This window comes from Miniopterus schreibersii, assembly GCF_964146895.1.
Source record: "Miniopterus schreibersii genome assembly, chromosome: 12".
Lineage (NCBI taxonomy): Eukaryota > Metazoa > Chordata > Mammalia > Chiroptera > Miniopteridae > Miniopterus > Miniopterus schreibersii.
The window spans coordinates 35,631,562-35,645,251 of NC_138112.1; the positions used below are offsets into that span (position 1 = coordinate 35,631,562).

General features: G+C 40.6%; 1 protein-coding gene across 1 annotated transcript in view; it reads right to left on the bottom strand.

The window, feature by feature from the left end:
- MRPL48 (mitochondrial ribosomal protein L48) overlaps nt 1-7,370 on the bottom strand; it is a 40,046-nt gene extending 32,676 nt beyond the window's left edge. Inside the window, exons 1-3 of the mRNA XM_081152922.1 lie at nt 7,162-7,370; nt 2,679-2,731; nt 1,087-1,124 (exon numbers count right to left, since the gene is read on the bottom strand). Coding sequence (XP_081009048.1) covers nt 1,087-1,124; nt 2,679-2,731; nt 7,162-7,182 — 112 coding nt within the window. The 5' untranslated portion in view covers nt 7,183-7,370. The remainder of the gene's footprint in view (nt 1-1,086; nt 1,125-2,678; nt 2,732-7,161) is intronic.
- Nucleotides 7,371-13,690: the final 6,320 nt, after the last annotated feature.

Below are 13,690 nucleotides of genomic sequence, written 5' to 3' on the forward strand. Positions count from 1 at the left end.
GGGGAAAAATAATTTCTTACAAGGCTGTAAGCTTCCAAATGGCAAGGATGGTATCCTCTTAATTATGTATCTCCAGCACCTAAAACACATCCTGGTATAAAATGTTTTTGAGAGAATGAATAATAAAAAGAAGCCCATATTTTGAGGTCCTGGGCTTTGGGGCTAAAAGAAACGGTGATTCTCTACACATTGCAATCATCTTCTGAAAGAATTAAAAGCTATAAAACCCATTATATATTGCCTGGCATATATTAGGCATTCAATAAATGTTAGTTCCCTTCTTTACTCCCATTCCTTTGCTCTGATACTCTTTTGAAAAATGACAGATGTCATTAGAATACAACTGCTTTGAAATTCCTCACATAATAGACAAATGGTAAGTAATTAGGTTGAAACAGATGAAAACTTATTGAGTTAATCAGATTGAATGGACATTCATTACAAAATACTAAAAGAAAAGCCCTAGCCTGGTACATGTAAATGATGGACATGAAAAATAAATCTAGAATAGTAGCACTAATAGTAAAAATAATAACAAGAACAAAAACATCTAACTTTTTTGAGTACTTTATGTATTTTATCTCATTGAATCTTCAAATAATTCACTGTAGTTAGTACTATAATTATCCCCATTTTTAAATTTTTATTTATTGATTGATTTTAGAGAGGGAGGAAGGGAGAAAGAGAAAGAAACATCGATTTGTTGTTCCACTTATTTATGCATTCATTGGTTGACTCCTGTATGTGCCCTGACCAGGGATTGAACCCTGGTGCATTGGGTTAGTTCCCTTCTATACAAATGAGCTACCTGGCCAGGGCCTAATTATCCCCTTTCTTTAAAAGTGAGGAGGATGCCAAAGGTCACACAGTAAGTATGTGGTAGAGATAGAATCCAAACAAATTGCAGAGCTCTTGCTCCTAACCACTACTTTAGGTTCTCGCCCACTGTCCTATTCCATGTGAGAGCTACGATTTGGTCCCAGTCACTCTTCTCAAAGATATGTTAGTCATCCTTCTAGACAAAATTATTACAGTGTTAGAGAGCCACTTAAAGCAAGCAGACCTCACCAGGAAAAACATGCTTACCTGCAGAACAAATGGGATTCTCTCCTGAAGTTTTCAACCTAAAAAGAGGGAGAAAGTATGCTGAATATAATTAGATACCCACTATTTGCATAGTTATCAAAACTTGCATACTACTATTAAGGGTAAGTCAATACTTACCCTTCCCTCCTTTCTATAAATATTATTAAGTACCTGCTATGTACCAGACAATGTGCTAGGTCTTGAGGATACAAAAATAAGTAAATGTTTCTATCTCTGGTCCAGCTGGGAGAGAGATACTGAATATAAACAAATGTGAGCCACACTATAGTCCTGATCCAGAACAAAAACATGTACAAGATTTGGTGGAACACAAAGGAAAATGTGATCATTTCCACCAAGGTGAAAAGTATTTGAGCTGAGCTTTAAAAATGGGTTCTTCTGGATTATTTACTCTTACAGATCAAGCATTCTAGGCAGAGAGATAAACATGGTATGTTTGGGGAACAGCAAGCAGCTGGATGTAAGTGGAACTTAAGCAACAAAGAAGGCAACAGGGTGAAGGAGGTATTCAGGGGCCAGGTTATGCTGTGCTAAAGAGCTGGTCTTTACTCTGTGTAGGCCGTGGGAAGCTCCTGGCAGAGTTTAAGCACAGGAGTGATGTGGTGAAGTTTAAGTTTTAGAAAGTTAAACCTGGCAGTAGGTGAGAAATGAATGGGAAGAGGTGAGACTGAGGCAAGAGAACCAGCGAGGTGGTTCTTGCAATACCCTTGCATGATCAGAACAGGTTCAGGCATGATCAGAACAGGTTCAGGGAGGGAGAGGAAGGGATAGCAATGAGAGCCAGACTGGGAACAGAAGTCACAGAACATGCAGGAGAATGAAATGGTTCTGTTTGGCTGACTAGGTAATCAGAGCACTTTCGCTCAGCACCATGCAAAGCTTTGACACTAAACTGTGGAACAACTTAGAGACAAGCAGATCTGTGATTAAGTGTTGACTCCATCATTTCCAAACTGTGACCTTACACAAGTTGTTTTGTATCTTTGTAACTCAGTTATCTCATCTTTATTTTTATTTATTTATTTTTTTAAAATATATCTTTTATTGATTTCAGAGAGAGGAAAGGAGAGGGAGAGAGAGATAGAAACATCAATGATGAGAGAGTTATTGATCAGCTGCAGCCCGCAACCTGGGCATGGTGCCTTGACCGGGAATCGAACCCTGATCGCCTGGATCCTAGGTCGATACTTAACCGCTGAGCCACGCCCGGCCGGGCAGTTATCTCATCTTTAAAATGCAGATAATAACAGTATAATCTCATGGGACTGAAAATCTATCTTAAGCTCTCTGAGCCAGTTTCCTCTTTTTAAAAAAATTTTATTAATTTCAGAGAGAGAGAGAAACATTGATTTGTTGTTCCCACTCACCCATGCATTCACTGGTAGATTCTTGTACGTGCCCTGACCGGGGATCAAACCCGCAACCTTGGCATATTTGGATGACACTCTAACCAATTGAGTACCCAGCCACGGCCAGTTACCTCTTTTGTAAAATGACAAAATTTATATTTGTTCTCTAGTGTTTTTTTGCAAATATTAACTATATTTAAGTATTGTTATTAATATCCTTACCTTAAGAGGGGAAAGGCTTTCTTTAAAATGATATCATTCTTCAAACACAGCACCTACAGCAAAGCAGCCATGTTAGGACAATCTTAAGCATTGATAAACTTCCAAGCATCTCTTCACAGAGGTTAGAAACCCACAGTACACAAACTAAAAGGACCCAAAGGTTCTTGTCTAGCAAAGAAGCTACTCTATAATTAATACCAAACATGCAGGCAAACCAAAGTCATCTTTTTTTTCTTATTCCACCCACTACAGAAAATGCTCAAAAAACAGAAGCCTTCCATACTGCCTTTTTTCAAAAACCTTATTTCCCCTTTACAATTTGATCTATTTTTTCTAATATCAATCAACAACTATTATGCTTTTGCTAAGCACAGGCACCATGTGACAGACTTTCTTAACTTCTTCCCTAGTTCTCAAAACACTGCAAAGCAATTTTACAGGTAAAGCAACTAAGGCCCATTGAGATCATAGTCCAAGAAATTATAGCTAATAAGTAGCTAGGAGGGCTGTTTCACTCCAAAGACTATGCCTCTATTACTACACAATGTCTCTTTCAATAATAATAGTGACACCAACATCAACAAAACAATAATTATGAGAGGAGGCAGTAACAACGGAAGCTTCTCTCCCTGAGGTTCCCCCCTCCCCAGTTATTTCGATCTCAGTCTGTCCTACTGGGCACCTACTCCAAATATCACCAGTATAGCTCTGGCCAGTATGGCCCAGTGGTTACAGTGTTGGCCTGAGGACCAAAGGGTCCTGGGTTCGATTCCCTGTCAAGGGCACATACCTTCGTTGCAGGCTCGCTCCCAGTTGGGCGCATGCAGGAGGCAACCAATTGATGTCTCAGATTGATGTTTCTCTCTCTTTTTCTCTTTCTATATATATCTCTCTCCAACTCCTCCCTCTCCTCCACTCTCTAAAAAAAAAAAAAATCAATGGAAAAAATATCCTCAGGTGAGGATTTAAAAAAAAAGGCCACCAGTATAGATTTACTAAGGGAGTGCTTAACATAGAGGAAGTATTTTTATAAAGTAACTAGATAATAAATACTAAATGTCCTTAAGGTCCCATACTTAAAGAGAAAATCCTGTCCACTATGGTTAACAATTTCAATCCCTTCAATACGTATGTGTTAAAAGCCTTTTATGCAAAAACAAAGGAAAGTCTGAGAAACTAACTCAGACAATAGGAGCCTAAGGAGATATGATAACTGTAACAATATATGGAATTCTGGAACAGAAAAAGGACATTAGATTAAATATATATATATATATGAATAAAGTATGGACTTTAATTAATAATAATACATCAGCCCTGGCCTGTGTAGCACAGTGATTAGAGCATCAGCCTGTGCAAAAGGTCTCTGGTTCCAGGGCATGTACCTGGGTTGCAGGACAGATCCCAGGTAGGGTACCTGTGGGAGGCAACCAATCCATGTGTCTCTGTCACATCAATGTCCCCCTCTTTCTCTCTCTCCCCACTCCCACCCCTCCCTTCCACTCTCTAAAAAGCAATGGAAAAAAATATGCTTGGATGAGGAAACTTCAAAGCAAATAATTTTCTGTTACACCCTTTCTCATATAAATGAATGTGTTGGTGCTTAGGAAATGATCAAATTTAGGAAAAGTCTCCCAGAGAATGTGAGGTCATGAAGATATGGAAGGATGTGAACAGATGGAAGAGAGGGCAAAGTACATAGACAATTCTAAATATCACAATTAAATCAGATACTTAAAGACTTCGTAAAGTATGTGTGCAAAACGCTTAACCTAACATAAAAGATAGAGAGTAGGCAACTCCAGCCAGCTCCCCCACCACTGGCCACTATACTGCGAACCTCAAGAAGGAAAATAACTGCAAAGGACGCCTCATAGTTAAGTAGGCCCAGATTCCTAACCAAAGTCTAGCAGCCATTGCTAACAGAGGCCTCTGTTAGCAGATTACTCTAAGTTTCCTCCAGGCCCAAGATCTATCAACAATAACAAGCAGAACAGAAATTCAGTGAATGGAATATATTCTTAAGTGGGCCACTTCATACAGAGGAGGTATTGGATGGGAAGAAAGATCTAGATGAGACTGATTTTTTCCTCACTTTAATTGTGCAGATTTCTGAGTCTCTACAGTAGCAAAGGATGTAATTATCTAAAAGCCAGGCTTAAAGGTTGACAAGTTTCTGGACGTCATTCAAACTGTGGTGTGAATGCTCCTTTCAGCTCTGGGAAATGTGCTTCCTCTCCCTGCATTGCTTATCAGGAACAAAGTGATCTATTTTGGGACTGCATCCACAAATACCCCTTCTTCCCAGTCAGCAAATGAGCAGCTCCAGCTCTGGAGCAAATGGAAGAGGAGGGCAGTCACGCTAGTGAATGAATGAATGAGGGCACAGCTGTAGCAATGAGTTACAAAAATACTTGTCCCAGGAGCCTGAAAGTCAAAAACCAGGAAAGGACTTCGCAGCTTCCAAAGAAGCAATGTCAGGAGGCAAAACCTATAGTTCGGGAGTAGTTTCAGACACCAGAGCCCTAGAGTGGGTGGTGCCAGCAGTGGGTCAGGGGCTCATGAGGCAAGCAACTGAGAGCTGTTTTATGAAGATTACAGAATATATTTGTATATTAACAAATATTATTTAAAATAGCATTTTTACTATTACTGAGTACATCCTTAGTGCTAAACACTTTACACATACTATTTCAATTACTCTTTATACCAATCCTCTGATGGAAGGATTATTGAGATAATTGTCTCTGTTTTACAGAGGAAAATACAGAGGCTTAGGTCAATTGCCCAAAGTTATAGGCTTGGTAAGAGGTGCCAAGAATTCAAATCCAGCCAGGCCGGGTGTGGCTCAGCGGTTGAGCATCGGCCTAGGATCCAAGAGATGGTGGTTCGATTCCCAATCAGGGCACATGCCCAGTTAGGGGCGTGCAAAAGGCAGCTGATCAATGACTCGCCATTGATGTTTATATCTCTCTCTCCCCCTCTCCCTTCCTCTCTCTGAAATCAATACAGATATATATATATATATATATATATATATATATATATTTTTTTTTTTTTTTTTTTTTTTTTAAAGTATTAACTAACACTTCCAGACAGGCTGAGACAAGAATGGTCATAAGACTGCACATGATTAGGTGCCAAAACATAATACCAGTTAGGAGTTCAGAAAATAAACAGGCATGTTAGCCGGAATAGTCAGAAACATCTTATGGAAAAGGTGAGATGAGCTCAGCCTTGAAGAATGGAGCACTTGGATAAGTGGTGAGAAGGGTGAGGGCACTCCAAGTGAGAAGGCTCCACAAGATCAAGGATCAGGAATTAAGCATTTGGCAAGTAAAGGCCAGACTATCTGTACAAAGCAGCAGGGCAGATGAAAGAGTAGTCTGCAAAAGGGGTCTAGAAGGGAAGAGTGGCATCACACTTAGAAGGGCCTATATGCCCTTATATCTTCAGGTGATGGCCTAATGACAGCTTTCCATGGCCTCTCCAGGAGTATGGAATGGTCAAAACCAGTCATTCCTTGAAACAGGATCCCTCCCTTTCAGCATTCCTCAGAATCAAGGCAAATAGAGCAGAAGCATAGAATCACCAATCTGACCGTCTTTAACAATAGAATTTTGAAGCTTCCTGATTTTTTCCCCTATTATCCTTTCACCAGATCTGGCCCAATTCTCACAATTTGGCTAAGGTGAACAACAGTGAATTATTTCATACAGAATGAAGTGAGGTTTGGGCCCTTAAGGAAACAAAGCTAGAGAAATTCAGGGGCTGCCCCAAGATAATTACTACTAGATCTATGAGCAGCAACGATCATGCTAATCTATGCATCATGGAGATATAGTCTCTACAGTTAATACCTAAAATAAAATTTTTACAAATTGCTAAAAATAAGTCATTATTCTAAGAAGCATGATACAACTGAAAGAGCGCAAATGAAATCTGTTCAGTCTGTTAAGAGGCCAAGGGAAAGCCGAGGAATGCATTTATGGTGGTTCATACGGTTTTACTGCAGCCACTTAAGGTTTTGTAAGTAAAAACTATTTTATTACCACCCTTTCCTTATCGCCAAGTAGCCTCACATCCCAATCCGTTCTGCAAATCAAAAACACATTCTTAGAAAAAATTCTGGAAGTTCATGAGTTAACGCAAAAATAAAGTGCCCTGCTCAAGGTCAAACTGGGACCTATACTGGTGTCCTGACGCCCACAGTGGGGATCTTCTCTTTCCAGGCCACTGGGTGGCGAGGGTAGCTAGTGACCCGAGCGTGGCGCGCGGGACGGTGTGGCCCAGGGCGCCCGGAGCGGAGAGGAGGGAGCGCAACCCTTTGATTGCGAGGCGCCCCGGGTGCTGCCGGGAAGAGCCTCGTTCTCGCCATTGTCTACATCCGGATGTCTGCAGAGGCCGCGAGAGCCAGGCCACCTCCCAGCTCTGCTCTCCCCCGCCCCTCCCCCGCGCCCGTGGTGCGCGGAATCCACGTTACCTTTCCCAGAGGTCCGTTCATCCTTCGCTGCTGCGGCCTGTTACTGTGCAAGCTGCAGATCAACCCAAGCAGCTGCAATCCCAGGGCGGCTGACAAGACGGAACGGCTTCGAGCGGGTCCAGTAACGTTATGCGACCGAGCCTCGCTCAACTCCCGCCGCACCTTGGTTCCGGCAGCTTTTGAGACTCGACCTCCAGAAATCCCTCGCAGACTCCGCCCTCGCTACAGCTCAAGTGTCACCTTCACTGCTTTCTCCAGGCAGAATTAATTGCCATCTCTTGTTGCCCAGACACTTGGCACACAATTCTGCTGTTTCGTCTACCATACTGTGTATTGCTACTATCTCCTTCCCATATTTGATTGTGAGTTCCTCAAGGACTGAAATTTTGTCTGATTAACTCATTCAGGCGTCTAGCACAAGACATGGAGATCTGACTTCTCATCTCTGTTTAAAAGCTGCGTGATCTTAAGTAAACTTTTCCGACATTAAATTACCTCGTAGCCGTGGTGGGGCACCTCATTTGTTTGGAGCAATATCCGGATATGCCAAGGTTGTGGGTTCAATCCGGTCAAGGGGCAAAGAGCAGTCAACCAGTGAATGCATAAATAAGTGGAACAACAAATCAATGTTTCTCTCTCCCTTCCTCTCTCTCTAAAAAAATAAAATAACTGATAATAACTATTCTTTATTGAGTGACCACTATGTGCAATGCATTATGCTAAGTGCATCACTTAACTGTGAATTTGTCTCTTTTAGATGGTCTCTTAGCAATTCTGCCCCAATTTACCTATATAGCCCTTTGTAGCTCCTTGGAATTTCACCATAGGAAGGACTGATAAAACAACAGGATAAAAAATCTTGGCAGGTGCCCAGCCAGCATGGCTCAGGGGTTGAGCATGGACCTATGACCTAGGAGGTAGGAGGTCACTGTTCAATTCCCAGCCAGGGCACATTCCCGTGTTTCGGAAGGCTTGATCCCCAGGGAGGGGGGCATGCAAGAGGCAGTTGATCAGTAACTCTCATCATTGATGTTTCTATCTCTCTGTCCCTCTCCCTTCCTCTCCATGAAATAAATTAAAAAAATTTTTTTTTTTTTAATCTTGGCAGGGTTTCTGACAACAAAGTAAACTCCCTATCACTGAAGCCCCATTCATATTTACCACTTTTTATACCTTTTCCTTGTTAAGAACAACAATAATAGTAACAAAAACAGTAGTAGCAGTAGCAATATAATAAAAGCAACAATAAAAATAACTTCATATTTATTTCATTTGATGTTCACTTTTTCCCCCCACTTGATGTTAACTTTACGTGACCAGGTACTCCCTTCATACACAGAGTTTTTGTATCTCTGTGATTGGAATTCCTCGTTGCTTTATAATTGTCTGTTTATGACTTGATCTCCCTACTAATCTCTATGAGCCACTTTTTAAAAAATGTATATATTTGCCCAGCCAGGCATGGCTCAGCAGTTGAGCACTGACCTAGGATCCAGGAGATCACGGTTTGATTCCTGGTCAGGGCACATGCCCAGGTTGTAGGCTCGATCCCCAGTCGGGGGCATGCAGAGGGAGCCGATCAATGACTCTCTCATCATTGATGTTTCTACCTCTCTCCCTCTCCCTTCCTCTCTCTGAAATCAATAAAGATATGGTTTTTAAAAAAAGTGTATATTTAAGGCGTATAATATGATGTTCTGATATACTTACACATAGTGGAATGATTACTACAGTCAGCTAGTTAACATCATCTCCTTACATAGTTACCTTTTTGTGTGTGTGATGAGAGCACCTAAAATCTACAGTCTTAGCATATTTCTAGTATTTAATACCATATTTTTAACTAGAGTCATCATGCTGCACATTAGATCTCTAGACTTACTCATTTTACATAACTGGAACTTTGTACTCTTTGAACAGCATCTCCCATTCTCTCATTCACTCCCCACCCCTCCCCAACCCCTGGTAACCACCACTCTTATACTCTGCTTCTGTGAGTCTATTTTAGACTCCACATATAAGTGAAATCATGGAGTATTTGTCTTTCTGTGCATGGCTTATTTCTTTCAGCATAATGTCCTCCAGGTTCATCCATGCTGTCGCAAATGACAGGTTTTCCTTTTTTTTTTTTTTTTTTTAGAATAGTTTCTTGACTTTTAGAGACAGAGGAAGTGAAAAGAGAGGAACATTGGCTGCCTGCTGCACACCACAGCCTGGGCATGTGCCCTAACCAGGAATCAAACCAGCAATCTCTTAGTGCATGGGACAAAGCCCAACCGAGTCACACCAGCCTGGGCTGGTTTTCCTTCTTTTTAAAGACTGGTGTAATCTTCCTACTGTTCATACTGTTTTCTGTAATAGCTGTACTAGTTTATATTCCCACCAACAGTGTGCAAGGGTTCCCTTTTCTCCACATCCTTGTCAACACTTATTAAAGGTTACCTTTCCTATTTAGCCTCCTACATCCACTTCACAGTAATGGTGTGGTCCCTCCACTGTAACTTGCACAGCCCATTATTCATGCCCTCAAAGCAGTAACTGTTTACATAAACTTTATGAAACTTTATCAAAAGTCTGATGATAGGTATGCCTTCTCACTTTGTAGATGAAGGGAAGAAGACAGAATGCTTGCCTAAGCTTAAACAACTTGTACATGACAAAAACAGGGTAACACGATAGATTTTTAGCTCTGAAAGTCCCTTCTATGGTCAACAACACCAAAAACAAACAAGAAGCTCTGAGATCCTTCCATTTCCAACTCTAAATCTCAAACCAAGATTTGGTGAATTGGCACTTACACAGCACACAGGAATTTGGGCCACAAGCAACTTTACTGAGGAACTGACAATGAAGTCAGTCTTTCCTAGATAAGAATGGATGCTAAATGCACCAAAGCACCAACTTCTTCAGTCATGTAAATTTCTCCTCCACCTCCAGACAAATGTCTCCCAATCTTTGTTTATTTCATCTTGTACATAGTCCTGTACTCTTAAAAGGGTATTCTTTTTTTTTCTTTGTATCCCCAGCTTTTGGCACAGGTCATAGAACATAATATAGGTTCCAATAAATGTTGAATGAAATAATGAATGAATATTTTAAAATTCCACGCCCGGCTGGGCGTGGCTCAGCGGTTAAGCGTCGACCTAGGATCCAGGCGATCAGGGTTCGATTCCCGGTCAGGGCACATGCCTGGGTTGTGGGCTGCAGCCGATCAACAACTCTCTCATCATTGATGTTTCTATCTCTCTCTCTCCCTCTCCTTTCCTCTCTCTGAAATCAATAAAAATATACATATATATATTTAAAAAAAAGAAAAATTCCTAGATGTCATTATAGATTTTAGATTTTCCAAGATCCTGCACCACAAATAAAAGCATAGAGGAACTCTGTCTTTCTGGCTTTATTTGTTTTAATCCTCACCCAAGGGTATTTTTTTCCATTGCTTTTTAGCGAGAGTGGAAGGGAGACAGAGAGGAACATCGATGTGAGGGGGACACATCAATTGGCTACCTCCCGCCCGCACCCTGACTGGGCTGAACCTGTGACCAAGGTACGTGCCCTTGGCCAGAATTGAACCTGGGACCCTTCAGTCCGCAGGCTGATGCTCTGACCACTGAGCAAAACCAGCTAGGGCTCTGGCTTTATTTTTACAAGCCAACCTTCTTTAAAAGCTCTTTAAAAAAACACCTGCTGCAGTTCTCAGCCCAACCACATCAGAGAAAGCCTTAGGGAACGAGAGAGAGTAAAGGGAGGCCCTTTAAAAAAATATGTTTGATCTCAAGTTAAACTTCTTTTAAAGTTATACTTATATGGTACCTATTATAAAAAGTTTCCCAAGGGTGACACAATAGCTCTAATTTATGGCTTATGTGAAAATATATGCATTAAGCTAACTCCAATGAAAACTATTTTAGCTTCAGTAGGACTTTTCTGCTTCTATTTTTTAGTATGGTTTTAGTACAAAGAAAATCATATTTAAAAGAAAAAAAATGATACAAAGCCATAGGTAGAAGGGAGCTGGCTACCTAGGAAAAGTCAGAAAGGAATGGTGCTGACTCCCCAGACTGTACTTCACCAGGAGTTTTCTGCTTATTCAGGGATGGGCTGGGTGATTGGGGATTACTCAGCCCTGGAGAGAGGGAGAAAGAATGATGAAAGAGGCTGAAAGAGGGAAACTCAAGTGGTTAGTGAGATCATAGAGGCCTGTAAGAAGGGAGGAACTGTACAAAGAACCACTCACCAAGCAGCAAGGTATGCAACTCAGTCAAGAATCTTTCTAGAAGCCCGGAGCCGGTGTTCAGGTTACTGGAAGAGTGCCTGCTGCACAAAGCTTCTCCAGTCTAGGGATACTGGAATACTTGGACACCTGAGAGGCTACCCTCTCCCCTTTCTTCCCATCTCTTAAATAGCTTACACACCTTTTATAGCTTACACCATGACTCAATATAAGAAAAACTTTTCTAATGAACTAGGAGGATCCTTTGTAGTTGCTGCTGCCCAAGCCCCAGATGCCACATGTGTACTGAAAAATAGAAACAGAAAAGCCATAATTTGACTCTAACAAACTAGTGTATTCTCCTGCCTGGCAGTCAGAAATTAGGAGACACAGGCGCAGGTTTCACAAAATCATGATGGGGAGGCCAATTTTAAAATGAGTTCCTCAGAAGGTAGTAATTCCTCCTTCAGCTATCCTCTCTGTCTTTATTTGAATGCCTTTCTCTTTACCTTCACATCTACTTCCCAAGGTCTTTCACTGTCTCTCATCTGAACTATTGTGCTGGCTTCTGATGGATCTACTAGCCGTCAATCTCATCCACATTCCAATTTCTTTCTAACGGCAGTCTTTCTGAAGCACATATCATGAAGATCATAACTTTAAAAATAAAATGGATTAAAGCAAAGCAAAACCTTCAATAGCTACACACAGCCCTCCAGTTTAACAGCATACTCCTCACCTTGACATTCATAGCTCTTGTGATCTCCAATTTACCATTCCAGCCACTCCTATTCATATACCCTTTGCTTCTACTATACTGATAACTCTGTTCATATTTTCCTATACCTGCCTTCTGGACTTTATCGTTTGTATTATAGTTATTTGCAGATGTGTTTTGTCTGATCACCATACCATGCTCCTTGATTTTAGAATCCCTGTCTGATTCAGCATTGTGTTTCTCTCAGCATCTTTATAGCGTGTACATATAGGAGGCACCAGAAAATATTTGTGGATGAACATTGGACTTGCTGAAGAACACGAACACTTTGCCTCTAAGGTTTGCTAATCAAAATACAAATGGTTCTCATGATAAGTTCCTATTTGCATCTCTGAAAGTCTTCCCTTAAAAAATTTTTAAAAAAGAAGGGCATACTGTAAAACATGTGAAAAAGACAGAAAAGTAAAATAAAACAAAACAAAAACCCACACCACCCCAAGACAATCGGATATTAACATTTCATTATATTTCACCTTTTAAAAATAATCTTTTAAAAACTTTCAATATAGACTGCATCCAATTTTAGAGGCATTTTTGTTTCCAGTATATTATGATATAAACTATTCCCTAGTTTACTAAAACTCATTGCAAATATCATTTTGTAGCTGCACGATATCCTATTATAAAGATGTATCATTGGATCCTAAATATTTTACTTTAGATATTATGGATTACACTAAATTTTCATGTTAATATTACTTTCCTATGATAGCTATCATGAGAAGTAGAATTAGTTCTATACAGATTAATTTTGAGGCTGTTGGTACATTTTACCAAATAGCTATATTTATTTCTGTTTCTTGTTTTATCATACCTTCATAATCATTAAATATCAATATATTTGAAAACTTTCCACATTTGATAAGTAAAAAATTGTGTATCAAAAATATTTGCAGCCTCTAAAATCAATAAATATTTTTTTAAAGTTTCAACACATTATTTTGAAAAATTTTATGCCATCCAGTAATAATAACAAAAACCACACACAGTGACTTCTTTTTTCTAAAACACCTTCATAAACATTTTCTCAATTGTTCTTCACCACAATCTTATGAAGCAGGCAAGAAGGACTTAATATCCTCATCACAAGGTGAAGAAATAAAGACTCAGAATTGGAAGGACTTGCTCAACTGAAAAGTTAATGGTCAGTGGTGCGCGGGTAGGCTAAATAGCCATCTCAGGCTGGTGAATGAACGAAAATTATATTTATTAAAAGGGGATGGGGATATCCAAAGGGAAGGGCTACACAGCACTAAGCCAAAGAGTATTTTATTGGGTTTGTGATGGTAGCAAAAATGTACTTGGGACAGTGAAACAAGGAAGAGCACAGAAGAGGCAACACGGGAGCCGAGGCTGGGCTGCTTTGGCTCACTGAGAAGTCAGAGAGAGAAGGGGGCCTTGGAGACAAGTTCAGGGGGTAAGCCCAGGACGAGCTGCTGCTACCCACTGCTCCCCTTTTTGCAAGTTTTGTGGGGGTCCCCTCAGAGGGATGGAGGTGGTGCTGTCATGCTCCCCTTGGGGGGTGTGGGGGGAGG